This window comes from Vanessa atalanta, chromosome 23 (assembly GCF_905147765.1).
Source record: "Vanessa atalanta chromosome 23, ilVanAtal1.2, whole genome shotgun sequence".
In the NCBI taxonomy this organism is placed as follows: domain Eukaryota; kingdom Metazoa; phylum Arthropoda; class Insecta; order Lepidoptera; family Nymphalidae; genus Vanessa; species Vanessa atalanta.
In genome coordinates, this window is record NC_061893.1 from 2,087,227 (window position 1) to 2,114,902 (window position 27,676).

The 27,676-nt window shown below is 31.1% G+C and overlaps 2 protein-coding genes across 2 annotated transcripts; one reads left to right on the forward strand and one right to left on the reverse strand.

The window, feature by feature from the left end:
* Positions 1 to 6,475: 6,475 nt before the first annotated feature.
* LOC125073054 lies at positions 6,476 to 20,559 on the reverse strand. Its single transcript, XM_047683736.1, has 14 exons — positions 20,458 to 20,559; positions 18,896 to 19,955; positions 18,404 to 18,546; positions 14,067 to 18,040; positions 13,488 to 13,618; positions 13,078 to 13,159; positions 12,093 to 12,241; positions 11,736 to 11,831; positions 10,885 to 11,083; positions 10,176 to 10,324; positions 9,789 to 9,945; positions 8,744 to 8,843; positions 7,962 to 8,072; positions 6,476 to 6,942 (listed from the first exon to the last, which is right to left on the reverse strand). Exons 2-14 carry the CDS (start codon positions 19,752 to 19,754, stop codon positions 6,595 to 6,597), a joined length of 6,498 nt encoding a protein of 2,165 aa, XP_047539692.1. The 5' UTR covers positions 19,755 to 19,955; positions 20,458 to 20,559; the 3' UTR covers positions 6,476 to 6,594.
* Positions 20,560 to 20,996: 437 nt separating this feature from the next.
* LOC125073072 (ER membrane protein complex subunit 6) lies at positions 20,997 to 22,691 on the forward strand. Its single transcript, XM_047683758.1, has 2 exons — positions 20,997 to 21,236; positions 21,474 to 22,691. Exons 1-2 carry the CDS (start codon positions 21,107 to 21,109, stop codon positions 21,680 to 21,682), a joined length of 339 nt encoding a protein of 112 aa, XP_047539714.1. The 5' UTR covers positions 20,997 to 21,106; the 3' UTR covers positions 21,683 to 22,691.
* Positions 22,692 to 27,676: the final 4,985 nt, after the last annotated feature.

The window sequence follows — 27,676 nt, forward strand, 5'->3', positions numbered from 1 at the left end:
ACTATTCTTAATTGTCTATTGTCAGATGTAAGTCTTACTTATAAAAATATTAAAAAAAAAAATTATGATGAGCATTTATTTTATAAAATACAAATTAAAAGATCGCCTAAAACTCTCTCTTCAAACGGAAAATTGGCTGTTTGTTAAACAGTTTGTCACTCAAGTTTCGAAATTATCTCCAGTCTTAATTCGATGTGGACAACCTGCTAACAAAACTTAGTTACGTTAAAACAAAATTACAAATTAAGCCGGTGGAAGGCCACCTCTATAACCTTTTATGTTTAAATTTTCATATCTAGACAAAAGTAATTTTGATATAATTTCGCGAAATTGATGTAACGCAAAAACGTCTGCAAAATTACTTTTAATACGACGTTTTTTTAATAAAAGTGTAATAATATACAATTCTAGTCTATGTAAGTATATCAACATGTTATATCTTGTGGTTTTGCACGTAAAATTATCCTTATTTAATTACGACCGAATTTTACTAGAATAATATTTATTTATATACTTAATAGCTAACCTGTACGCTTCACCGGGCTTAAAATATAAGAATTAGAATTGTTAGCCCGGTCCAATCTAGACATTCGAAGGTACATAAATTTACAATAATTAAAAATAATATTCAGAAGTTCCGAATCATTCCGGTACATGAGTTTTTTTTTATTTGAGATCAAAGGTCGAAAAACAAAAAAAAAAAAATGGTAAGTTTTATCGCAGAATTACCTCAGACAAAATTTGAAGCTTATAAAATTATCTATAAAAAATGTATTGATACTTTTTTTTCATAGAGCAACCGTTTCTGAGACATAGTATAAGTGCGTATACGTAGCGACGTTTATTAATATATGAAGCTGTAATGGGACATAAGCTGCAGTATTTTTTATTTTTGTTATTATTATTTTTTTTAATTAAGTCTTTGGTTCTAAGTATGTTTTTCATTTTTTTTTACTTACTTACTTACTTACTAATGTAAGTAAAAATATTTCGCAATCGCTATACGTAAGTATAACCAATTTATTTAATTTAATCAGTGACCCGCCCCGTAAATATACAACATAATGTTATTATATACAAAGTTCATAGCTTTTTGTCATTAGACAAAACAAACCGCTATGTCCCTGCGTCTTAAATCTGTAATATCAGGCAGTAAACTGCCATGTCTTTATTAAAATGCACAATGTATTTAAGGTACTTAATTGGATAAGGATTAAAGCTGTACTGCTTGAAACCGCTTGGAAAATAAGCCATTATTTTTCGTGAAGACTAAAGATAAAAAATTGTTATTGTGGTTCATCTATACGGGATAGACAGACCATCGCGGTGTTTTTTGTAGACCTTTTAAAGTGTACAATACTGTACTACATAATTTTGATATATCTTGTAGCCAGCGTTTGCAATGTAAGCGCAAAAGAAGTGTTTATTTATGACATCACATTAGAAACCTCTAAAATTACCAGTGTTTCTCTACTATATTGTGCACGTATTATACCTAAAAACGTTCCTCTTGAATCAATCTATCTATTAAAAAAAACCGCATCAAAATCCGTTGCGCAGTTTTAAGGATCTAAGCATACATACGGAGAGATAGACAGCGGGAAACGACTTTGTTTTATTATCACATCTGCCGAACAGCATGGATTCATAATCTATTTCAAAACAGGCTTGTTGTCGATTGGATCTTAAAGCTTGAGTCGACGTAAAAATACTTTAGAAATAAGAAAAATTTAGAATTATTTTGAGAAAAATAGTACCTCACACCAGTTCTAGTCAGCTGGTACCTTATTTTGTAGACATTTAACTAGTTGCGTGATAATTCAAAGCGCTGGGTGTCTCCGTCGTGAATCGTCATTTAACAAACTATATTGAGTGAAACTACCAATGGTTCGGAATGTAGATTCTACCGAGAAGAACCGGCAAGAAACTCAGTAGTTACTCTTTTTCAACATCTAAAAATACAGTCATGTTAGTTAAATATACAAATGTAATATATCCTGCCTGGAAGTCAACAAGCATTAACTCCACGCTTTATAATCATCTATATAATCTTGTATCGAATAATATGCCCTCTTTACCATTTATTTATTTATTTATGAATAGGTACACAAACAGAATACAATCAGAACATACATTCAAATTACGGACTTACACAATTTTGAGCTAGATTACATTCCTAAGCATACATATATTTTTAATTGTATGTTTTATAAACGATCTGAATTTATGAAACGGCAAAGTTAAAAATGTATGCGGAACTTTATTAAATCTTCATTAATATGTTCTAATGAGTACATAGAAATGAAACGAAGATCTGTATTCACTGGAATTAATCAATCCGTATTAATCTATAGTTTAATAACCGATAAGAAACATCATCAAATCATAAACCGCCTGTCAATTCACTGGTATATAAAACTTTAAGTATAAAAATTATAATTGTACATCAACATCACACATCAGTCGTTTTCTGCTTATTAAAAATTAATAAATAGTTTCAAATACTTTTGTAACAGACTAATAATTATATACCATACTTTTTAAGCTGTTAGATGGGCAAGTAACTTTAAACTAAATTTATAAATTATATTATAGAAGTAAATTTGAAAAAATATTTTTTTGTTATATAAATGACTTGTGAAATTTGGGGTCTTTGTTATTTGTCCATTTTATTTTTATTATCTAAAAATGGCCTCCACTGATCTTCAAATATGTCTGGAGGGCATTTCGAATCAGAAACATATAAACATTTGTCAACCATTAATAATATATTCCATACACATAACTATTAATAATATTATATTTATATTATATAACCATTATTAAATACTAGTTCACCTCTAGAGCGTACATTCTCTTACTTCAAAAACATAGGACTTTCATACAAATTACCAACACCCGTTTTACCCCCTTAGGAATGGAGTTTCGTAAAATCCGTTCTTAGCGTGTGTCTACACCCTATAAGGAACCTATCTGTCAAATTTGAAGTTTTAGGTGTTATAGTTTCTGAGATTTCGTGATATAGATTTCCAAATTTACTTTTTTGTATAAACAAGCGATCTGTTGCAATGACGTCGTCTATGATTGTGTTTTATAATATTTTACTAAATAATTATTATGTATTCAATAAATAATAATAAACTAACGGTGCGTTAATATGTTTTTAACCGACTTTAAAAAGGAGGATGTCATCAATTCGTCTGTATTTTTTTTAATAGATGGCGGTAGATTTACCAACATTTAATTTCATGCTGAAGATGATAATTAAAAAATTCAAGTTTCCTTACCATGTTTTCCTTTACTTTATATAAATGCAAAAGAAACACATGAAATGCCAGTGGTGCTTACCCGAATTAGTTAAGATTCACGAGTCAATAAATCATTTCGGCTCATTCGAATGTTATTGGTATTTTTTGAAAATAGAACAAACCAATTTTGTAGAATCTTTGAGGCAAAAACTCGTGCGGTTGCACGGAAGGGGATCGAATCGCTCCGGATATCCGACTCGGGCCTGGGATCCGACATCGCGGCGGCGCTCAAGACAAGCCACCCGCTAAAACCCCATCGCGCGCCTGCGCCACTTAGTACATACATAGGTATATTATTTTTCAATACACACGAGTGTGCAACCGCGGACGCTGAAATACTTTCCTGTTCTGCGAATATGTCGAGTATATAATATAAACGCAATATTATGAGCCAAAATGGGCGAGTAGACCTCATTAATCTTGACCGAAAATTGCATGTTCAAATCTGGGCAAGCACAAATGAATTTTCATGAGCCTAATAAATGTTTAGAATTAATCTCGTGCTCGACGGTAGAAAACAGTGAGGAAAAGTGCCTGTATTTTATGCGTGCACGTGTCTTCCCCAACTCTTATTGGAGCAGCGTGGTGAATCACCAAACCTTCTTCTCAAAAAGGAAGAATATTAGCATATCTACAGGATTTACTTATATTCGTTTATTTAAATAGGCAAACAAAACAATCCTTAAGATATTAGGTATGATAATTTAATTCGAGAGTGTACGACTTGAGTACCGAGGAACATGAGAAATATTTTCATTTAATTGTCTCTTAAGTATATTAGATTGAAATTTGTTGTTGTTGTTGTAAATTTCTCTATTGAACACAAGCAATCGTGCAAGGAATGTTTATTTGACGGCACAGCGGAATTCGCCACGAAAAAATATGTTTTAATCAATTTATATCATTTGTAATTCCTGAAGGTAGGGTTGACATTGGCGAAATAATCTGTGACCCCTCGGCACAAATAAAAGTCACAATTTAAAAAAAAGCTTGAGTACTAGGGAGGCCTTTCAATGATTGAACAAAATGGCGCGCCCACGCATCAATACATTTGACGGACGTCATAGTTTAATTATTTAAACGGGAATTATTTAATCAATCTTTTGTAATGTTGCAACTTTAATAGTGTTAAAGTTGATTATTATATAGTAATTATTACAATTATTATAGCATAGTAATTATAAAGTAAGTTTTATTGGAATACTCGTTGTGTTCACTTGTTAGGGTTTTGTGATAGCCTGTCTGGGTAGGTATCACCCTCTCACGTTATTGTGTTTCGGTTTGAAGGGCGAGTGAGCCAGTGTAACTACAGGCACAAGGAACATATCATCTTAGTTCCCAAGGTTGGTGGCGAATTGGTGATGTAAGGAATGGATAATATTTCTGACAACGGGACTAGTTCCTATACTATAGTATAGTGGTATCGCATCGGCAACGTTAGGGATATTTTATATTTCTTAAAATGCCTATGTCTTTAGGCGGTAGTAGTCACTTGCCATCAAGTGGCTTGCCTACACAATTTTAAAAACTTACATGAAAGGTATCTAATAGACGACATGAGGTTACGTAATAAACTAAAATCAACACGGACAAGGTCACGAACATGCGCTCGTAAAAAAGAGGGGTATATGTCAAGACCGGCCAATCAGGAAGCGCTTTCGACAGTTGACAATTTGACGCGGGATTTTTTTTTTTATCTAACAGTTTAACTTCGATAGATTACTATATAGCGAAAAATAATGCGTTAAATTGCAATCATATTTCACGGTTCACAATATTTCGACAGTTTACAATCTGACGAGATAGATTGTAATCTAACGATGTTTGTAATCTTACGGTAACATATACATTCTCATTACAGTATATAAAATGAGGTGTGTGTATAGAGGTACGCGCGTCAATTATATTTATTTGGCTTTTAAAAGTAACTTTGACTGCAAATAATTATCAAAAAATAATAATCCACTTAATAAAATAATAATTGTATCACTCACTCACATATTAAATATTCACAATTTCAAACTACTAATATTATTAATACGAAACTAACTCTGTCCCTCTGTCTCGCTCTTTCATTCAGACCAATGAACAGAATTGAATGAAATTTGGTTTGAAACAGACTTGGACTCTAAGGAAGGTCATATAGTATATTCCAAGTAAACAATAACGAGAGGACAAAATCCAAATAAACATTTGATATCGAATTAACGCGATATAATTGGTCGAGAGCTTGAAGAATATTCATTATTACCAAAATTGCCTCTAATATCCACGGAACTGTTATTAAAGTTAAGTTGTATAATTAATAAATATAATTTGTCAAGAACTGTTATTAAGTGCACAATATAGCTGAGCTATTAGTATACATAAATCTTTATTCCTTTTTCGCTTGGAATAGATTATAAACTATTTTTTATGCCTAATACTTGATGACCAACAATGAAAACACGAGTGGGCGGGCGACGACTAACTTGTAGTGTTGGATATCGATAGACAATCGATAGTCTATCGATAGTTAAGGAGATAGTCAAAATCAAAATATACTTTATTCAAGTAGGCTTTTACAAGCACTTTTGAATGTTATTTAAAAAATTGTAAGTGAAACTACCACCGGTTCGGAATGTAGATTCTACTGAGAAGAACCTATACTATCTACACTATCATAGACATATTATTGTTACCTGGCTAATATCAAATAACTTATCTTAAGAAAGTAATAGTATCGAAAAATAACTGGCTATCGATAGTACAAAACTATCGATACTATCGAATTTAGATTAAAAGTAATTAAATTAAAGGTTTTTGCAATACTGTCGATAGTATCAATAGTATTGCTTATGAGAAGCTATCGATACTATGGATAGTATCGGGGCAGTATAGGTCAAAACGATACTATCGATAGTACTATCGATATCCTGAATAGTTATCGACAGTCAAACTATCGATAGTTCTGCAACACGCTAACTTGTAATAAAATTAACATTGTATAATGAAGGTATGAAGTTGTCTATTTCAAACGACTTGACACATCATTGGCGGTTTAGCGAGCAACTAAATCGTGTAGCTCCTAAGTCACCAGCGCGTGTTATAAAAATTCACTCTCGTCATTTTTTCATAGCGCGCAAAAGAAGCATAACTTCAGAAAATAAATACGACCAATCTTCGAATACATATTTATTCATAGCAGCTGATATGTAAAGCGATAACTAATTATTTACAAGTAAATAAAATTCATAATTCTCAACGTACAAACGAAACTATTAACATGATTTAGAACGTCATTCAATCAGTCCAATTCGCTCGATTTCAGTTCACTCTTCATCCGTTTCGTACTCGGGGATGAGAGGACTTCCTCCGTCGATACGTTCGTTCGTTTCCTCTTCGAAGCTTTGGCATCTCTCGAACTATCAATACTACTGAGCCTTCCGCTGCATTCTGAATCGCTAGAAATGCCGCTCGTTGCATTTTTGATTATCAGCAAGTCTTTTTCTATTTCCGTCAATTCTCTCGGTTTATTAGGTCTGCCGACTCTGTTTCTTGGTTTGTTCCGGCTGGTCGAGGGCGAATCCTCTGTCTGTTTGCGCTTTTTGTACGTACGCTTTGTTGTTATTTTAGTTTTCTTTGGTTGATCATCCTGCAATTAAAAATTAGTTAATTTTAAATAGGTAATATTTAACCCGGTGGTGGGGCCGTGCAAGCCCGTCTGGGTAGGTAGCAAAGTATTGCTGTGGTCCTGTTTCAAAAGGTCAGTTAGCCAGTGTAATGTCAGGCACCAGGGTCATAACATCTTAGTTCTCAAGGTCGTGGGCGCATTGACAGTATAAGAAATTGATATTTACATTAGAGATAAGAAATATCGACCTATATCCTGTATATAATTTCCTTACCATGATAATAAATAAGTTTTAATGTTATTTTATAACTAAGCAATTATTGTATATAATACAAGTAATACTGTAAGTGCTTAAATATATATACAAATATGAATTAAAAAAAATTACTGTATAAATCTTAACTGCGTCGAATGGTGGCAAGAATGCTAGCAGCATTTCCCCGTTAAATTGCTATGGGCTTAAAACGAACCAGCCCTTCTGTCACCAGTGGAGGCAATAAGGCGAGGTGTTATACTTTTGATGAAGATTTTTGCACCATTACTCCAAGGGCCAATTCTTATTTTATTAGTCTTAAATAAATTTAAAAAACTATATAGTAATACTGTAATCAAACTAACTTGCAACGCCTTTTTCCACGGTTCACATGTGTGCTGCATATTGGAAAATAAATAAATAAATACTAGAAGGAATGTAATTTTGTACATTATAGACGTTTTTATATAAGTAGTAAATACGCCACTTAATGGTAAGTGGTCACCATTTTATATTAACGCTGTAAGAAATTTTAACCATTCCTTACATCGTCAATACACCAACAACCTCGAGGAGAGAGATGTTATGTCTCTTGTGTCTGTAGTTACACCGGCTCACTCACTCTTCAAACTGGATCACAAAAATACCGAGTATTGGCTACTTGGCGGTAGAATATATCATAAGTTTTACCCACCCAAACATCATTGTATGCTATATTTCTTACAAGCTAACTATAAAGCATCACAATTAAAACCTATGGTTAATTGAAGTCTAAATTTGAATTCACCTGTTTTGGCTTAGCTCCTATATAACCCGAACAACGCTTCGCACCACACATACATCGTTTCTTCTCGATACCGGCTGATTCTAAATTGTAGTTGAATGTTAGTTCACTATTCTGAAAATAGAAAGGTTATTACTCAATACATCATACATTAATTGTAATGTTATACTATTATTCCTAGGCAAATTTAACGTTAAAATATTCTTTATTCAGAAGTAGAATCATAATAGCATTATCACGGTACAATGTTTGAATTAAATTTAAAGCTGAACAATCATAGCTTGTTGTCAGTTTAAATGTAAATTCTACCGAGCTGAAACGGCAACTTAGTTAAACTTTTGCACCAATTTACACTAGTATGTTTAAATCATTTTTTAACACAAAACAATTCAGCACATCAAACATCAACGCTAGTCCAGATTTGTACCCGCAACCTTCTGTTAAAACTCACGTGTATAAAAATCCAGTAGACCATCCATTTCCACTGATTGACTCATTGATATATTTTTTAAATAATATGTATGTATGACAACATTCAGTTGAATAGTTTCCTTTTTTACGAATATGCTAAGTAAACTCTTTGAAATAGTTATTAAGATAAAATAATTACAATAGCTTTAAAATCCTAATGATGTTTTTGTATATTAAAATGCTTCTTACTCAATCAGGGAAAAAAACAGCTGAAGAAATTTGCAATAGAGATAGCTTATGAGAGACTTAACATAATCTGCCCTTCGCCTTACATGAGAAGCTACGGCCGGAGCTTGTATAATAGTTATACTTACAGCAGGTATATCGTAAAGCGCAAACAGACCGACACGTATATCACCCAACACCGTCCACTTCTGCGTCTCACAGTTCGGCTCACAGGAATGGTTCATGAACCTAACAAAAAAAAAAAAAATTATACCTTAACGATCGTTAAAAATTCGTAAAGTTCATTTATTTATAGCTTACTAGGAAAGTTGGCAGATGTTGTTCTGCCTTTCTTTATATACCAATTGTCATAAAACTGAATGGTATAGGAGTTGATGTCCTGCAGCGCCATCTAGCGGCGTGGTACAACAAATTGGTATTAAAACCTCCAAGAATAATTATATGTCAATTTTCATGGTAATCAGTCAAACAGTATTGAAGTCCATTTATTAAACAGATGTACCAATATCCATTTTTATTTATGAGGTGTATGTATATTTTAATGTGTATAGTTTATAAATAATGTAAATGATTATATTTGCCTGATCGATTCAGGCTACTGCAGTTATTCTTAAAGAATGTTTTGTGCATAATTAGGGCAAATCCTCACTATGATACCGTTCAGTAGGAACGATCCTCGGCTCGATAATAATCTGATAAAATATTATCAAGTAAAAATTTATAATATATGTGCATTCAATTATACATACATTACTAATTTCCCTCATCCCTCACTATTATAACAGTACATAATCGGAGATAGTTCAATTGCATTTTCATGAGAACAAAACACAATGGAACTCCTGGGATTTCTCAAACTGATTGATTCTGACATGATCACATAAAAAAAGTATTTACAAAAATCGAAATATACAGCAGACCTAATTACGTAACATTATATATCATAGCCCATTTCACGAAACGAGCTCCTAAAAGAAATTTCTCTCTTATGCTCATTGGTTAATCTGCTTGACCTTCATTACCCAAATAATTTCTTAGGTTTGTCTTACATGTCAGATTCATTTCGTTTATCTCTAGCCGAGCGCATCGACCAGTGAGATGCGATTATAGTATCTTGCAACAAATATTACACCAAACAAGCAGTAGGAATTTATCATGCGAAATGTCACTAACCTTGCAAAGTTCCCTTTCGGGCCCGCATCTATCATCCTCTCCTTATCCAGTGTTAGGAAATAAAAGTTCTCGTCTCGGACCTCGTGTTTCCTGCGCATGCGTCGCTTGAATTCATCTTCATCTATCAGCTCGCCAACATATTCAATTACAAATTGACCTTAGAAGAAATAGGCAATTTATAATTAAATGTAAACACTTGCTAGCAAGTGAAAATATATATTTTTGAATTTATTCTTCTTCTTAAAGACATCCACAGATAATATATAAATGTCAGAAAAATAAAAATAAAGTATAAACCTTATTACACCTTCAATGCGAACTAACTTATGTTGATGACGATGATAGTATACAGCAAATATAAATTACACAATAGAAATTATTCTATACCTGCTTTGACATCGACAAGCGTCTTCAAGCCCCAACCCCTGTGGGGGGTCCGGTAAGGCACCATCTTGGGATATAGGCGTTTCTCGAACGCTCTGTTATTGCAACGATCCCCCGCGCGACACGTAGGACCGCATTCAGTCAGTAACATTCTGTAACATGAAAACACAATTTTATTATGGATTAAATCATGTATAAATAAGTCAATGTCATACATTTTATAGTGTTTCTACACACGAAATCGACCACATCTCCGTGACTTTGACTAGGCCCGCTAATAGAAAATCCTTACTAATATTATAAAGGCGATAGTTTGTGTGTATGGATGTTTTTGTTACCCTATCGCACAAAGATTACTAAATAGATTTTAATATAACTTTACAATAATACAGATCATTCGTCAAAATAACACATAAGCTATAATTGTAAAGATATTGTTTGAATAATACCTCACAACCAACGCCTAAAACGCGAGTAAAGCCGCAGGCGAAATTACTAGTTCTATAATAAATCCTAGAGGTATTTAGTGTTGTATTTTTTTGTCAATAAAATAATTGCCCAATCAATCTTATGGAACACCTGATCGTATGTGTTTAACGGTAGTAGAGCTTTATGCAAGTATGTATGGTGGGTGGGTAGGTTTACCACCTACTCACCGACTGTTCTACCGCAAAACGAATATTTTATTAAATTATTCGAGATTGTGTATAACCTATTAAGGCACTGCGTGTAGGGCCCGCACGGGTCCACGTCGGCGGGGTCGCACTCGCACTGAGTGAGCGAGCTCTCCTCTATGTCTATCTTCCTCCCGCACAGCGAGCCGCACGGCTTGTTGACGCGCAGCTTGACGTAGTGCGGCGGCAGCAGGGACGACGCGATGTCGATCGATTCCTCTTCGTTGGGCGATGCGGCTGGAATTTATAAATATTATCATTAATTATAAACTGCAGTAAATTTTAGTTATTAAAGGATATTCCTTATATATTCATGGTATTATGGGAAAATTTTAAACAACATATTTGTTGGTTCAACCTGTACAATTTGCTACTATAAACATATAGCTGAAAAAAAATTAATATACTGTCTATATTTTATGATTAATTTTATAATTATTATAATAGACTTAAATGTTATATATGTAAAAATATCTAAATGGTGTTATTATTAGATTAATAAATAAATAAAAATAAACCCATATAATAATTCACTTCTTTGGCTAATTTCGTTAGAATCCAACCGGATAGAATATACTCAAGTACTAAACATTCAAACATACAATTTTTCGCATTTATAACATTTAAAATATAGGGCTAAAGATGTTACTATAAAATATACCATAAACAATGTTTAAAAAGTATTAATAAATTACTTGATATATTATTAAATTATATACAATATTTTAATATATTACCTAAAATATAAACACAATACATTTAATATATTTTAAAAAAAAAAAACTACATACATACAGTTATATTTATAATCATATAGAGGTTAATGACTAGATATTTTTAGTCAACAATAATAATAAAATTTCATACATTTAGTCGATATATTTCTTACTTTTAAGTATTTCACAGGCCCTCTGCGCGTGCTCCATCGCCATCGTGAATGCTGCATCTATTTTAGACTTCTGACTAGACACTTTTCCAGAATCACCTAAGAATAGCAACCATATTAAAATCACACATATCATTCATTACACAGTATAATACATTGAAAACAAAAATCTACTAATCACTTAAAAATAAATTGTTAAGAAAATATAGGATGTTGCTTTAAAAAACGACCAAAGGAGTTTCACTTAATAAAACTTTATTTACTTAGAATTAAATTAAAAGAAAAAGTAATTTAACAAGGGTGGAAAATTATACCATAAAATTAAAAAAAAAAAAACGTTCATTACACATATATCCTCACCTTCTTGAAAGGGAAACACGCGTCCCCTATTCACCCAATAGTGATCATACTGACCAAAGAATCGTACCACAAATTCTCCTTGGGAATGCTTAACCGCTAATATGTTATGTGGTATTTCTGACGGGTGTAGGATTATACCCGGCCACCATCTGCAAGGGAGATTCGATCTTATACTTATAGCAATAAAGAATATCTTAGACAAGAAAGAATAAATTTGGTTTTTATTACATGTAATTGTGAATAAATATACCAGGAAACATTAGTCTATACTATTATTATGCGAATGTAAGTCTGTCTGTCTGTTGCTCTTTCACGGCCAAACCACTTAATCATGCCATTATGAAGCAAGTTTGAACAAGGAACATTGGCTACTCTTTTTATGCCTTACATCTAAAACGCAATCGATTCCGCGGCGACAGCTAGTATTACTGCGTTTCAATTTGAAGAGTCAGTGTAATTATAGATACAAGGGACTTAACATCTTACTTCCCCTCGTTTGGGATTGGAATACATTACCAAAGTAAGAAATCATTTATACTTCTAAAAGTGAAAACTAAAAGACGCTATGACAAAGGCGACCATTTACCATAAGATGGCAGTTTGCTTGTCTTTACACACAATAAAACTATCAAGAAATAAATATATAGATAAGAAATTATAAAATTGAATTATGAATTCTATGTAATATGGAATAAATTTACAACTAATTAAAATCTATATGAATATTTTACTACCAATAAAAAATAAGTGTAATACTCATCTTATCTAATAGTTTATCATTGTTACTAAATAATTTCCTATGCAACTGAATATATAAATTATAAATGTATATAATAAACCATAGAATAATTATATAGAAAGAAAATAGAATACATAACATACACAGATGCACTCATAACTCATACATATACCTGAATTTAAAGAAGTATAACTCAATAAACGTGTTTATAAAAGATGTTACACAAATAAACTAAAAGGAACTTACCTATAGTGTCCTAATTTCACCCAAACCATTTCCCCGTACAGAGGCAACCGACCAGTTTCACAATCTTCACACATGTAACCACCTAAGGAAGAATGTATATTTATTTTTACTGTTTACATAGTTGCGTATAATGGATAAAACATTTTTTTTTTTAATTATATTAGACTGAGACTCAAACACTGGGTATTAAATGAATAATTACATTTCTTTTTTTTAAACATCTACTGTCAATGAATATGAATATTTTTAAGAATAAGGTGCTTGTATATTATTACAAATACCGTATTATGGAAATATGTAGATCAGAATATAAAATGCATATAATGCACATATATTTAATGTTTATAAAAATTTAGGGAAATTTAAGTTGACAATTTTTTTATAATTATGATTAATGTATGAAAGTTTACCTTCAGGTGGTTTAATATTAAGGCACTCAGCGTGGAAGGATGTGGGGCAGTACTCGCAGCATATCAGTGAACCACCCAAAGCACATATGAAACACCAGCCAGTATTCACGTGACAAGGAACTTTACCGGGCCTGGAATATTAAAAATATATCATGTTTTGTTTTTTTTTTAAGTACATAAAATGACTGATAATAGAACTTATATGACGAGAATCATCAATCATTTTTTTATTCAAGAAAAATCATAAATTTTGTTTAAGCATTTATATCCAATGAATAAATTATCCATAAAAATATATTATATATACAAATAATAAAATATATCTAGGTAACTTTTTCGGTATTGCTAGAGCAATTCGTAAAGCTATGTTTTGCACATACTAACTGCCTACATTTATTGGAATCGAATGAATATATTCCAATTTTAAGATTCAGGGAAGCATTGTTATCAAGAAAAACAAAAAAAACAATCTAGGTCCCATGGTTGAAAATGAGTAACCCAAAATATCTATTGTACAAAACATCCATTTTCCAAGTTATAATAAATAAAAAATAAAACATAACCAAAAAATATCCTCACCTATGCTCATAATGTCTGGGACAAATAATATGTGAGCCAGTCAAAATCTGCGTGCCCGCTGGAAGACATTTGGTGAATGTATGGTAGGTAGCGGGACATCTGATGCATCTAGCTAGCTTATCCCCACTAAACCTCGTTTTGCAGCCTCTCGGATCATCACAAACACAAGTATGACACACATGTCTTGGACAGGACAATGCTTCACAGTATTCATTACTTTTATTCGTTCTAGAAAGTTCGCCAGCGTTGAATTGTGTTTGGGGCCAATGGTCCAAACATTCTAGATGATAGTACTTTTGACAGTGTGCTACTTGACACCGCTGTCTATGTTCCGCTTTATCTTTAGGAGAAATAGATGATTTACAAACAAAACAAATTGGTATTTCGTTTTTTTGACAATTATAGCATTTAAAGTCCGAATAATCGGTATTTTCTTCTCGATCTTTTAGACGCGGTTTTATGTCTACTATTTTGCATTCCCCAACATCAATATCGCTCCAATCGTTTTCATCGTTCGAATACGAATCATAATCCAATTCATCTGGAGTTTCGAGGATTTCTTTCATTTTAGCAGCAAGCTGAGCTTCAAATACTTCCGCATCAGCCACTATATGAGATTCTTCTTCATCGATCGACGTATTCTGAATTTCATCGGAAATGTTTGCATCTTGAGATTTTTCGTCACTCTGACTTTCAGAATCTAGACCATTATTATCTTCTTTTGCTTTCCTTCCCCTTTTTTTCTTCTTTTTTCTACCTCCTCTAATAGGTGCAGATATTTCGATGATTTCAGTTTGTTTTTTATCACAATCAGTGTGAAACATACAGTGACATCCTTTACATTTCACAAGATTGCCAACTCTTTCACAGATTTCACAAACTTTTTCTCTTATTAAACCTTTAAACAAATTAGGCTTAGGAGCAGTTAGTTGTCTAAAATATTCTTCAACTTGATCTATTTCATCTTGTCCCATCTCTTCTTCATATTCAATTGGTTCTTCACTTGTTGTAAAATCATTTTGATAGCTTTCATTTATAATTGGTTCATTTAAATTATCAATCTGCTTAGGAGCTTTTTGTTTTACTTTAAAGATGTCAAAATATTCGGAATCCTCTTCGCCATCTGAAAAATCTTCCTTATAGTATGGTCTAATAATTCTTCGTTTAGATTTTTCCTTTTGTATATTTTCCTCTTTGTCAAAGTTTCTTTCTTTATCTTTTTCTTTGTCGACTCTTGTCTTTTTACGAACTTTTTTCAGCGGGATCGTGTCTTGGTTTAGGCCTTTGACTAAATTTGCTTGATCCACGTCATCTGCTTTTTTTGTGTCAGTTTTCAAACTCTCTTCATAAAGCCATGTATTGTACAAATAATTGGTGATATCTTCGAGTGAAAGTTCTGGATGTTCATCCATAACTGCATCTTGTCTTAGTTCTAAATACTTTAAAAAGTCTGGTTCTTCAAATTTATTTTTATTATCTTTTGTGCGTTGTTTTTTTTTACCTAGTGATGCTTCACTGTCTTCTGATTTTACTGACATACTATCAGGTTCTTTTTCATCTGTTTCTAGTTCAGTTTTATCATAAATATCTGTAACTTTTTCAACTAAATTTTCGGAAACAGAAATATTGCTACAAGTATTTAAACCTGACTCATGTGGTGAAAATTCTTCATTATCTTCTATGAAATTAGTTTCAATTAAAATGTTGTCTTCATTACAGGTATTTTGTTTAACATCACTTTGGTTTTGTTCCGCTTTTTTGGTTATATCAATTTTATTTGTTTCGTGATATCCATTCCATGTAACACACTCGCCTTCCGTTTGTAACGGCTGTACCACATAATTAGAAATATTTATATTATCTAAATCTTTGTCAATAACTTGAAAATTTATTTCATCAATCTGATTTATATTAATCTCTGTATTGTCATTTGTTTCTTTATTAGAAACAAGTTCCACATTTTCGACAGTGCATGTTTTAAATTTATCATGATCAATAAAACCATTTTGTGTTATTATTGTACCTTCTATTGTTACTAGTTCTAAACTACTAACGGAATCTAAACTTATAATGTTATCTTTAGTGATTGCGCAGTTTTTGTAGCGAACATTTTTTGCTTTACTTTCACAATTAGGTGATGTTTTGATTACATTACAATTTTTAGATTTTATTTCAAATGTATCAGGTTTTCTTATCGGATCGCTTGTTTTCTCTGCTGACTTATTAAGAGATAAATTATATTTTGTTATATTTTTTAACTTAGGAGTAACAATTGAAGGCGCTACGCCTTCATTATCTGATTGAACATTTTCGTCGCCACACAAGCCATTTTCTAGTATTTTTTTATTGTTTATAATTTGTTTCTTTAATTCTAGTGTAACTAATTTACTTCCTTCAGCTGCTTTAACTGTATCAGTAGAACTTCCCTTACTATTTACACTGTCTTTATTACAACTTTCTTCAATCTTCTCAAGGTCGACATTATTGTCAACATTTACAATTATACTGTCTAATTTTAATATTTCCACACAATTTTCACTTGTACTTCCTATATTAATATTATCTTTGTTCAAATCACTAACTTCTAACACATTCGATTGTTTTTTATTTCGATAAATATTTTTAACTTGTTTCTTCTCAAATTTTTCATTTACATCTTTTTCTTGTAAAGTATTTATAATTGTACTGCTTTCTTCATTGATAACATTGGGGTTGTTGACACTTGAAGAAATACAAAAGGTATTAATTAGTGGTAATTCATTATTAAGTATTTCATTCATATTATTAGATTCAATATCTGTATGCAAGTCACTCACTTCCATGCATTCTTCACCCCCATCTGTACTTAAAACATTATTACTTGGTTCACCAGACTTAACTTCTAATTCCTTATTATTAATAATTGCACTTTCTAATGAATTTTCAATTATACCTTCATTAGTGTCATCATCAATTTCCATATTTTCTATAACATCAGCATTTACTGATTCAGTTTGACTGTGTTTTTCTACATCTATGTCTTTTATCTTTTTGGAATCTTTGAGCATTTTTTCAGATTTTGCATCAATTTGTACTTCACTGTTCAAATCACCTCCAGTATCTGATTGTTCATTGATTTGATTACCAATTTCATTTTCAACATTTGATTCAGAAACACTGATGTCATCATTTACAACTGTTATTATTACACTTTCTTCATTTTTATCCAAAGCTTCCTTATGACAAAGAGTTTCAACTTTAGATATAATACCTATACCTGAACCAGGTTCAACTGAATCTGTTGTAAATATTTCTGCATTCTCATATTCAATTTCGACATCATCTAAAATGACAGGACTACTACCGTCACAATAATTTTGACTATAATCATGTTCATTTTGGTGTGATGTTAATTTGTTTTCATTTTCAGGTTGAGATTCAAGGCTGGATTTTCTACAGTGTCTGACATTTTTGGAATGTGCATCTCGAGGTAGGTTTTTTTTTATTTTGGCACTGTTATTTGATTTACTACTGTGAGATTTGATGTGAGATTTTTCGGGGGTCTTTGACTTGGCTTTTTGCAGCCATCTATCCATGTGTGATTGCCTTTGGATTTTAGTAATGCCAGTTTTAGCAGCCATATTGTCAAGACAAGCAGTTACAACTTCTGACACATTTAAGGATCTATTTCTGCTTTTGCTTCTTGATCTTTCTGAATCATTTGCTTTGGTGTCATCTTCAGAAAATAGGGTATCATACAAACTTTCACTTAAGGACACATCACTATTTGTTCTGGTAACTCTCTTACTTTTCTCTTGTTTCGGAGTACCTTTGCCTACTCGAGATTTTTCGATCATATCATTTAGGATATCGATTCTTAGTCTTTTTGGTTCTCTCAACAGTGTCTCGGCTTCTTCGACCGAAATTTGCCATGACGATAATTTTTTATCAGATATGAAGAAAGCAGAGTATAGCCTGGGATCCTTCTTTTTAGCCTGAATCAAAAAATTTACATCAACTATTAAACATAAAATTATATTATTAGTATTACATAATATATTTTTCATTTATGTATTTATTTACTTATATTTAATTTTAATATATTTATATAAAATGTATGTAATATTAAATATGAACCTAAGCATATAAAAATAAGCTAAGTAATTTTAACTTAAGGATTTATTGCAAATTTGATAATTACACTGAAAATAGGGAATAATTTTATTTTTGGTAAGTAGTATGAACCAATGAAAAAATTGTAATAAATTGCTAGGTATGCTGGTTACTAAAATAACAACAATTTTAAGAGATATATAAATATACATGGGTAAGTGTTACTGTTTTTAAAAAAGGTGAACCTCAGGTGTAAAATTCATGCGTGTTGCTTCAAACTCGAGCTGGCCAAGGAACTTCTTCAACATGCTATCCACGATCCAGCCGCGGCGCCCATTGTCACCAAAGAAGGTCACATGTAAGACATCTCGCTCAATACGTCCAAACACTGGAATAGTGTACAAAACTTTTTCTCTAAATACTGTTCTATTATGAATATCATTATCACAATGATTTAAGTATCTAAGTTTTTTTTTTTTTAATATAACAGAACAATGTTGAAAGACCTTTAAGAAATTATAAATTTAAATTATAGCAGTCCATGATTTTAAATAAACATGTATTTTAAAATAGGAATCCATACCTATTTGATTAACACAACCTACCAAATCCAGGTTATATATTTTTTACTTTATTTTATATGGTATAATTTTAATAAAGGATTATGAGATTATTATATATATTAAGCATTAACATAATTTTATTAATTAGATTGGTCTTAAAAAAGATATACTTACACTTTTTCTTAACAAACATTTCACTCAACGGATCTCTAGTTACAATACAAGGCCAAAAAGGATATGTTCCCATTCTTGCCCAAGCCAAGTCACCAACTTGGTACTCACTTTTGGCCTCCATTTCAAACAATTCACTTTTAGATAAACCCATCTTCGACTCAACATTCTTTTTCTTCTTACTACCTCCAAAATCTAATGTTTTAACAACAGAATTCAAATATCCATTCGAAGCTTTTTTTGTATTATGTGAATTATACTTCTCAGAATCATCTAGGCTATTTAAATAATTGGATGTTTTGTTACTATTACTCGGAGAAAACATATTTTTTATCAGAACAACAGTATCATCGGTGTCTTTATCTTTACTTTGTATGAGGTCTTTTCGTATGTATACTTTAGGATATTTCTTTGTTGATGATTTCAATTTTTTTTCTTCAGAACCGAAACGACTCAGAGAATTGTTTTCACTATAAATACTCTCTATCGTATTGTCCAAGGAGTTTTCTGAATGCTTTGGTGTTTCAATTCTGATGGGAGAATTGGAAGCGTGCATTTTATAGACTGGAGACTGTATAGCATTGGGTGATTTCTCCGGCTTAGGGTTCGGTGACTTAAGATTTTTTGTTACTGTTTTCTCTGTATCACAAAAATCACTATCAGTTTTAATCCTTCGAGCTCTGCCATAACGACTGGTGCTGCCTAAATCTGAATTTGTAATAGGAGAAGTTACTCTCGCTGTTAAATTAGTTTCTAATTCGCGTTCAATTAATGAACGTTTTTTTGGCTTAACTCGGGCAGTCAAAGGACTATTATCATACCTAATGTCTTCTGAGCTCATGTTGTCCTCAGATTCCTCCATTTTGTATTCCAACAATCACACATTCGACCGCTGATGACTCTGACGTAATGCTATCTTTCAATGTTAGTTCGAAAATGTCGGTATTTAATATTTTCCAATTATTTCTATATCACCATGGCTATGTCAATATAAAAAATGTAAATGCAATGTCAGTACACAATAAACGACTTCAGACACTCAGAAATTATCTAGGCTCCAATACTGAAACAAAAAAATCGAAATCAAGTTACTCATTCATTCAACTAGGTTAATCAAATTTTTTTCGCATACATCTAATACTTCGATTTTGTGTTAAACCATTAATTATATAAAAAACTGTACTAAACAATGTATCTACTCATGTTAAAAGGTCTTTGTTACAAATGCCATATTGTGCACAAAAGCGAAATATAAGATACGTTCCCCTACATAGAATAGCTGAGTTATAGAATCGAAAACTTAATTTTCATTTTAACGGAACACTTTAAACATCTAAAAAAGATTTATTCGGTATTTTACAAAGAGAATAACACACAGATCCAGGAAAATTAATTATAAACACACAACGCCTTAATATTAAACGACCAAAGTTCTATTTAGATACGAGTAGGGTTCAACCAGAGCCGTCATCCACACGCCATCACAATTACAATATTCTCAGGAAAATTAATCGCTTCCTTGATTATTGATAGAAAATATTTCTACAAACGACAATAATTATTACCTTAAGTTCAAAACAATAATAAATGACTATTATCACTTGATCTATATTATTCAAAAGAAATTAAGTTCAACGACGCTTAGTGCCGCGAAAACCACCATGAAAATAGTTTGAATGTGTGTGTCATCGGCGTTTATTCAGTATATATTCCAATTTTACTCACACATACAAAAAAGTTCATTGGCATGTAACAATTACACATATATTTAAAAATGAAACTAGATATACAATAACAAATTAGAATTAAATGTAAACTAAAAAAAATTATTTATGTTATTATGCGTTTGCTTAATATAAATTATTAAAATTTGTTTTATGGATTGGTTAACATTATTATATACAAATTGTGTTGTTTGAACTCCAAATTTATAAGCAAACATTTTTAAATATATTTTGAGTAAAAACGCCGTTTTCAGTTAAAGCAATACAGTAAGAATATAATTTATTATAATGTGCCTATAATATTACATTGGGCAACAATTAATTTGTCATTAAAACAATTGACATAGATAGGAATTGAGAATTGACATTTGTCAGTTGTCACTTGTCAGTTGTAATTGTAATTTGCGTGTGACCTGTGACTATCAATATTTGCATGCACGATATTATTTACTAAAGAATATTGCAATTATTATACAAGAAAAACTGGAAAATGTCGTCCACTAAAGCAAAAGATCAAAAGCCGGAACCAGTAGTTTACAGTGAGGCTGCACTCAGAAACAATGCTGTAGTTGTAGAGTATTGTCGAACTTCTATGGCCGCATTATCAGGATCTACGGCTGGTAATTATTTTAAAAAGTTACAATGCCATCAGCGTCACACTTAAAAACCTTCTAGCTCATTTTGTATATCAAATAAATTGTGGTTCCATATGAATGCCTTGATTTTACAAGTTAGGTAAAAAAATATATATATATATACTTGAAATAGAAATATCATAGGTATACCCAAAGTTTTAATGTTAGACAAATATTTAAATTAATGATATATATTTAAGGTATTCATTTTTCTGTTTTCAGGGATTCTTGGCCTGACTGGACTCAACGGTTTTGCCTTCTATGTGTTTGCAGTTGTTAGTCTGTGGGCTATGTTCTTGATAAAAGCTGGGCCAAACTGGCATAAATACTATGTATCAAGACAGAGTGTCTTAACCAATGGTTTCTTTGGAGCATTATTTACTTATGTACTATTTTGGACTTTCATATATGGAATGGTTCATGTGTATTAGGAAAGAATAATATTGCTAGTAATAATAAATAATCCTTTTTAATTAATTTTGTATAAAAGATTTAAAAACCTACAGATAAAATTCCAATTGTTTAAATGTAACATTTATTATTTTGGACAAGAATAGATACAACTCATTACTTATTATGCAATAAATTGGTATTTAGGATTAAGTACCTAATTGCCAGTGAAATTAAAGATATGGATATATATAATAGAAAAAACAAACCTGTAGAGCCTATTTCTATGGGCATAGGGGATTCACTTCAAGTCTTAGAATAACTTAAGAAAAAGGAAAACTGTACTCTACTGCCTTTTAATGGTACTATACGAGACATTTATGCGATGCGAACACAAATATTAATGTGTATATTATAAGTGTTATTAGGTTAAGGGAAATGCTAGATACTATATGGATGCTTGGTTATATAATTATTTAATACCATATAAGAAGGAGTTAATATAAAAAAAAGTATGAGTTACAACTACAGTGGAATCTGTTTATAATGACATCGAAGGGAATTTACAAACACGTCATAATAACCGGACGTGATACTAAGCATTTTGTGAAAAAATATATATATATATATACATATTTATATTGCATGTTATAAGTACATACGAAACATGTAAGTATGTACTATATTTTTCATATTTTAATGTAAGTACGCTGTAATTTTTGTCTGCTTTTGTTTTTTTTCATTTTTTTTGTAATAACGGTCTCTAATACTATTGTGTATAGAAGACATAACTATGGTCAAATTATCAATTTCAATATAGCTATGAACAAATCTGAAGACGACCTTTGAGTGACAATTACTTAGATTAAAAACAATGAGCCAGGAGCTGAACATCGCTGCGAACATTACCGAAGGTGTAAAGAATCATGTTGGTCACTATAACCGGACATAATTTATTAAAAATAGGTCATAATAAGCGAACTGTCACTATAAGGAAAGTCATTATATCCGACTTTTTTACAAAAAAAATTATATGAGAACCAAACTTCATGGTGTAAGTACGTCATAATAAACCGTTGGTCAATATAGGCGGAGTCATTATAAGCGGATTCTACTGTATATTGTTTTCGTAAAAGGTCTACATATTTAGAGTTCAAGTAAAACTACAATATTTTTGACTTTTGTTTAGTCGAAAATATTGTAGTTTTTGGTTCTGGTAATCTCTCTCTTCATGTATGAAATATTATTTTATTCAGTAATTTTTTTTTAAAGCAAATATGTTATATATTTTTAATTTGATTCGTAATTATGTCATACTGTATTTTACTGTGTGTTTTCTTTGCTGTTAATAATTATTTAATAAAAGAAATAAAATACGAAATATATTGTTTTTTTTTTGTATACAAAAACAGTATTATGAAAAAATTAACACCACTTATAAATATTAAGATTTTAAGCTTATACATAAATTTAATTTTGTTCTCCTGAAAAGTAGTTTGTTCGAACTTATGTCAATATTTCTGAATTGGAGAATTAAGTACATGATTGATATGATCATTCCACATTTGCATCTTACCTGCCATCTCAGAAATTAAAATAAAGCGTCTAAGTTCTGTATTTTACATAAAACACATGTTTTATATAAAACAGTATTATATAAAAACATAATTCCTTTATTACGTAAATAAAGAATTTCTAAGGATTATATATAGGATTTCTAAAACCAAGGCTTAAATATAAATACTTAACGTCTAAAGCTTTAGATGTTTTGTCATAATATGTGAAATAATTTATGATGGTCTATGATCTACTTATGGAATTTAACTATGATTAACCTGTTTTTTTTTTTTCAGGAAATATATATAAAGACAGGCAGCATTGCGGATTAGCAGATCTTCATTTTCATTGCAGAAAATCACCTGACCTTAGCTTTCCTGAAGCATCTAGCTCTTCGGTAGATAATTATATTTCAATTATGTTTTTTTTTTTAAATTAAATTTTCATGTTCGAATATGGTTTAAGCTATTTGGCATGCGTTTTAATACATATTTGAAAAACAATTATGTGGTACGATCCGCGCTCCATCTGTTGTACGTTTATAGTAAATGACATGACTCAAAACCTTCACGAAAGTGGCGCGGTTATCAACGATGATTTGAAAGATGAAGAATGTACTTGTAACTCGGCTCTTATTAGTACCAACAATTTAGATTAAATCAATTGGACAAATGAATTAAATTTATCTTATTCATAGAAATGAAGTAAGATTTAAGTTTATATACATATACTGTATAATATATACAGTAGGTTTAGATACGTCACAAGTTACAATTTTTATATTATAAATTAATGAAAGAATAGTACTTATTTATTGTTTTTTTTTTTTTTAATTTAAAGTCAGATATTGGTCTATAGGGCAAAGAACTTCCAGTCAACCTATGTCAGTATTTTTATATATATAGTCTTACTACTAAAAATGAGCCGACATGGCCCAGTGGTTAGAACACGTGCGTCTGAACAGATGATTGCGGGTTCAGGCAAGCCCCATTGAATTTTCATTTACATAACACTCATTTCGTGTTCGGCGGTGAAGGAAAACATCGTGAGGAAACATGCATGCGTCTAATTTCAATAAAATTCTGCCACATGGGTGGAATATGCTCCAAACAATCTCAAAAAGGAGAGGAGGCCTTAGCCCAGCAGTGGGAAATTTAGAGGCTGTTAATGCAAAAAAAATTATGACTGATTATCCTTATGCCGTTAGTCATTCGAAAGAAGAAAAATACTTTATATAACGACACAACAATTTTATTTTTCTTTTATATTTTTGTAAATATGATTAAACGTTTTTGTAATCAGTTTCTTTTTCCAATAAATACATGTATAGTTCCCTTACTAGGATATTATGAACATGAAAATTTGAATTTTATTTTCAATCTAATAAGACCAATACCATTGCGGAAAACTTACTACTTTATGGAAAACCATCAAATTATGCGACATTATACGATGATATTGCAAACTGTCGGTTACGAATCAAGTATATCTATTTACTACAATATATGTAGTCATATTTATATAGATTTTTTTATATAAGAAATACTTTTCAAAAGCTGAAGTTTCTTATTTTAATAAAATTCTGGCTACTACTGAGAATATTTTTACTAAAAAAATCTAATAACTTTTTATCGACCCAACCTGGGGTGAACCTAGAACCTCAGGGTCTGCGGACTTATTTTTAGCCACTAGACTAACGAGTCAAAATGTCTTGTAATGTATTTATTCCATAGTTCCCTTATTCAATAAGCTTTTTTTTATATAAGATCTATATCCAAGGGTACCGGGCTACTTAAATTATGATCAATTCCGCGATAACGAACAGATAGAAGAGCTACAAACGTATACAATACTGTAAAATATTCTGATTTCAGAAACTCAAATTTACACTCAGATATACATCCACATATTCATACCATAAAGTATAATTTATTCAGAATAAATCGTCTAAGCGTCGCCAAACGAAATTCTCACTCCACAATGATAAAGGGCTACGGATCGCTGCTGTTCCTAAATAGCTGTTTCCGGAAGCTCGGAAGCTCGTGTGTTATTAATAGATTAATAGGTCCTTAACAAGCCGTGATGACACATATAAACATATTATAGCTTAACGTAGCATCGAGTAGCCCGTTTTACGTAACAATCAGGTCTTTAGAGTGTAAGATCGGCGGTGCGATTATTCAAAAATTCGGCTCGTATTTCACTCGTAAAATTATTGATTTCCGAATTTCGGATATGCCATTTTTATAAGTATCGTCTGTAAATTTTATAGTTTTTATATTTAATGTCACATTCTCAAATTCTAAAACAAGAGCAATATTAATTCTTCATTAATGATTACACTTTGAGTACCTTTAGTCCGATAGTTCCGCAGACATTTCATTTTAGTAAAGAAGGCATATTATTATTTGACACAAGATTACATAGATTATAAAAAAGCGTGGAGTTAACGCTTGTTGACTTCCAGGCAGGAGACATAACATACATATATAATTATATTTAACTAACATGACTATATTTTTAGATGTTGAAAAAGAGTACCTAACTACTGAGTTTCTTGCCGGTTCTTCTCGTTTGAATCTACATTCAGAACCGGTGGTAACTTTACTTAAAATAGTTTGTTAAAGGACGATTCAAAAGTGCTTGTAAAAGCCTTCTTGAATAAAGTATATTTTGATTTTGAGTTCTACTTAACTACAATTGTAATACCAGTTATTAATTTTAAATAAATTTTAAATTTTGCAAAACCTGTATACTTAATTGTTATAAATAATCTTAACAGTTACGTACGAAAAAACAAAATTGTATTATTAAATTAAAATTGATGATATGATTGTTATACTATTAAGATACTTGAACGAATATTAATTCCTAATAAGGTTTTAGCTCATAAATTAAAAGAGTTCGTTCCTATATTTATAATTATAAATTGTATTTAATTTAATAAGTAGCGATGGACAGTTTAACTAGCTGTAAAATATATTTACTTATATAAATAAAAATTAAAAAAAAACTATATGTTATTTAAAATAAAGGCTCGAAATTAAAACAAGGCCGTTAATTTCATTAAAATACGATAATTAGAACACACTTTGTCTATGGTAACTTCAACTTTTACTTGGTGCTAGGGTACTTTGTGCAAGCCCATTATATATTCTAAATCCAACCAGCAGTACTTATTATTGGATTCCGGTTTGAAGGGTGAGTAAGCCAGTATTATCAGTATAACAGGCATAAGAGACACAATATTTCTGTTTGGTGGCGCATTGGTGATGTAAGGAGTTGGTAAAAAAAATAAAGCGCGGTGTCAATGGTTAATATTTATGGGCAGTGGTGACCACCTACCACCAGGAGGCACAAATGCACGTTCGCCACCCATGCCATAAAAATATATATAATAATTTTGAAATAACTAAGAAATTAGATATCGTAAGCAAGTCGAATCGTGAAGATTAAAAATATTCTTACTCCAGTAAACTGGGTTTTAAAGCGTTTAGCTAAACTGGTTATCTAAGGCTATTAGCGAGACATCCTGATAGCTTATAGATGACACATTTATTACAGTCTCAAACTCTGTTACAAAATAAATTACTTTGAAATCAGATAATTTGTAAATAATTATTTTCCGCGGCAAAAGTCGGTACTTAACTAAGCCAAGTGATACTAAGCGTAAGAAAATCGTTTTTTACATAAAACATCGTCCCAGTTCAGCTGTTTAGTACAAATTATTTACAAATTATATGTACTGTAAGAACTTAGTTTTAACTCCGAAATAAAACAATGTTTCTAAAGGTTTTCTTATATTTTATAAGAATTATTTACTTAATTAATCAATTTTCCCGACATAAGTAGTATCTGTAAATGTTTACGTTACCAGATTAAAAATACTTATAAAACGTTACAAATAATATATCTATATAATGAACTATAATATATCAGCCGTGCTATTGTAACAAAGGACCCTTAAAAGTCTTAATAAAGTTATCTATATTATATAGTCTTAATACGTGATGCAATAACTTTTTACTCCTTTTTACCAAGAAGACGCAGACGGAGGTATATAAAAATTTAAATTTGCATCAGAAATACATTAAAATAATAAAAAACCACCAAAAAACACTACGCTTAACATATACGTTAATCAACACAATATTTAATATGAAACATTCTTTTTTTTTTGGCTTTTATTTGTGCCAAGAGGGCACAGATTATTTCGCCAATGTTATGTGCGAATGAAACATTCTTAGCTAACGTATATATTGTCAATGACAACACACGTCATGTCAAAGTGACATTGGCGATATAATCTGTGCCCTGTCGGCACAACTAAAAGCTACTAAATTTTTTTTATTTTTTATTGAAGTAGTTACAAGATATCATTCAGTTAAGCTTCATTTTTTCTATGTATCTTTCGAATCAACGCATCTAATATTTTATTAGCAATTAATTATGGTCGAATTTCGACCACTAGTTATAAT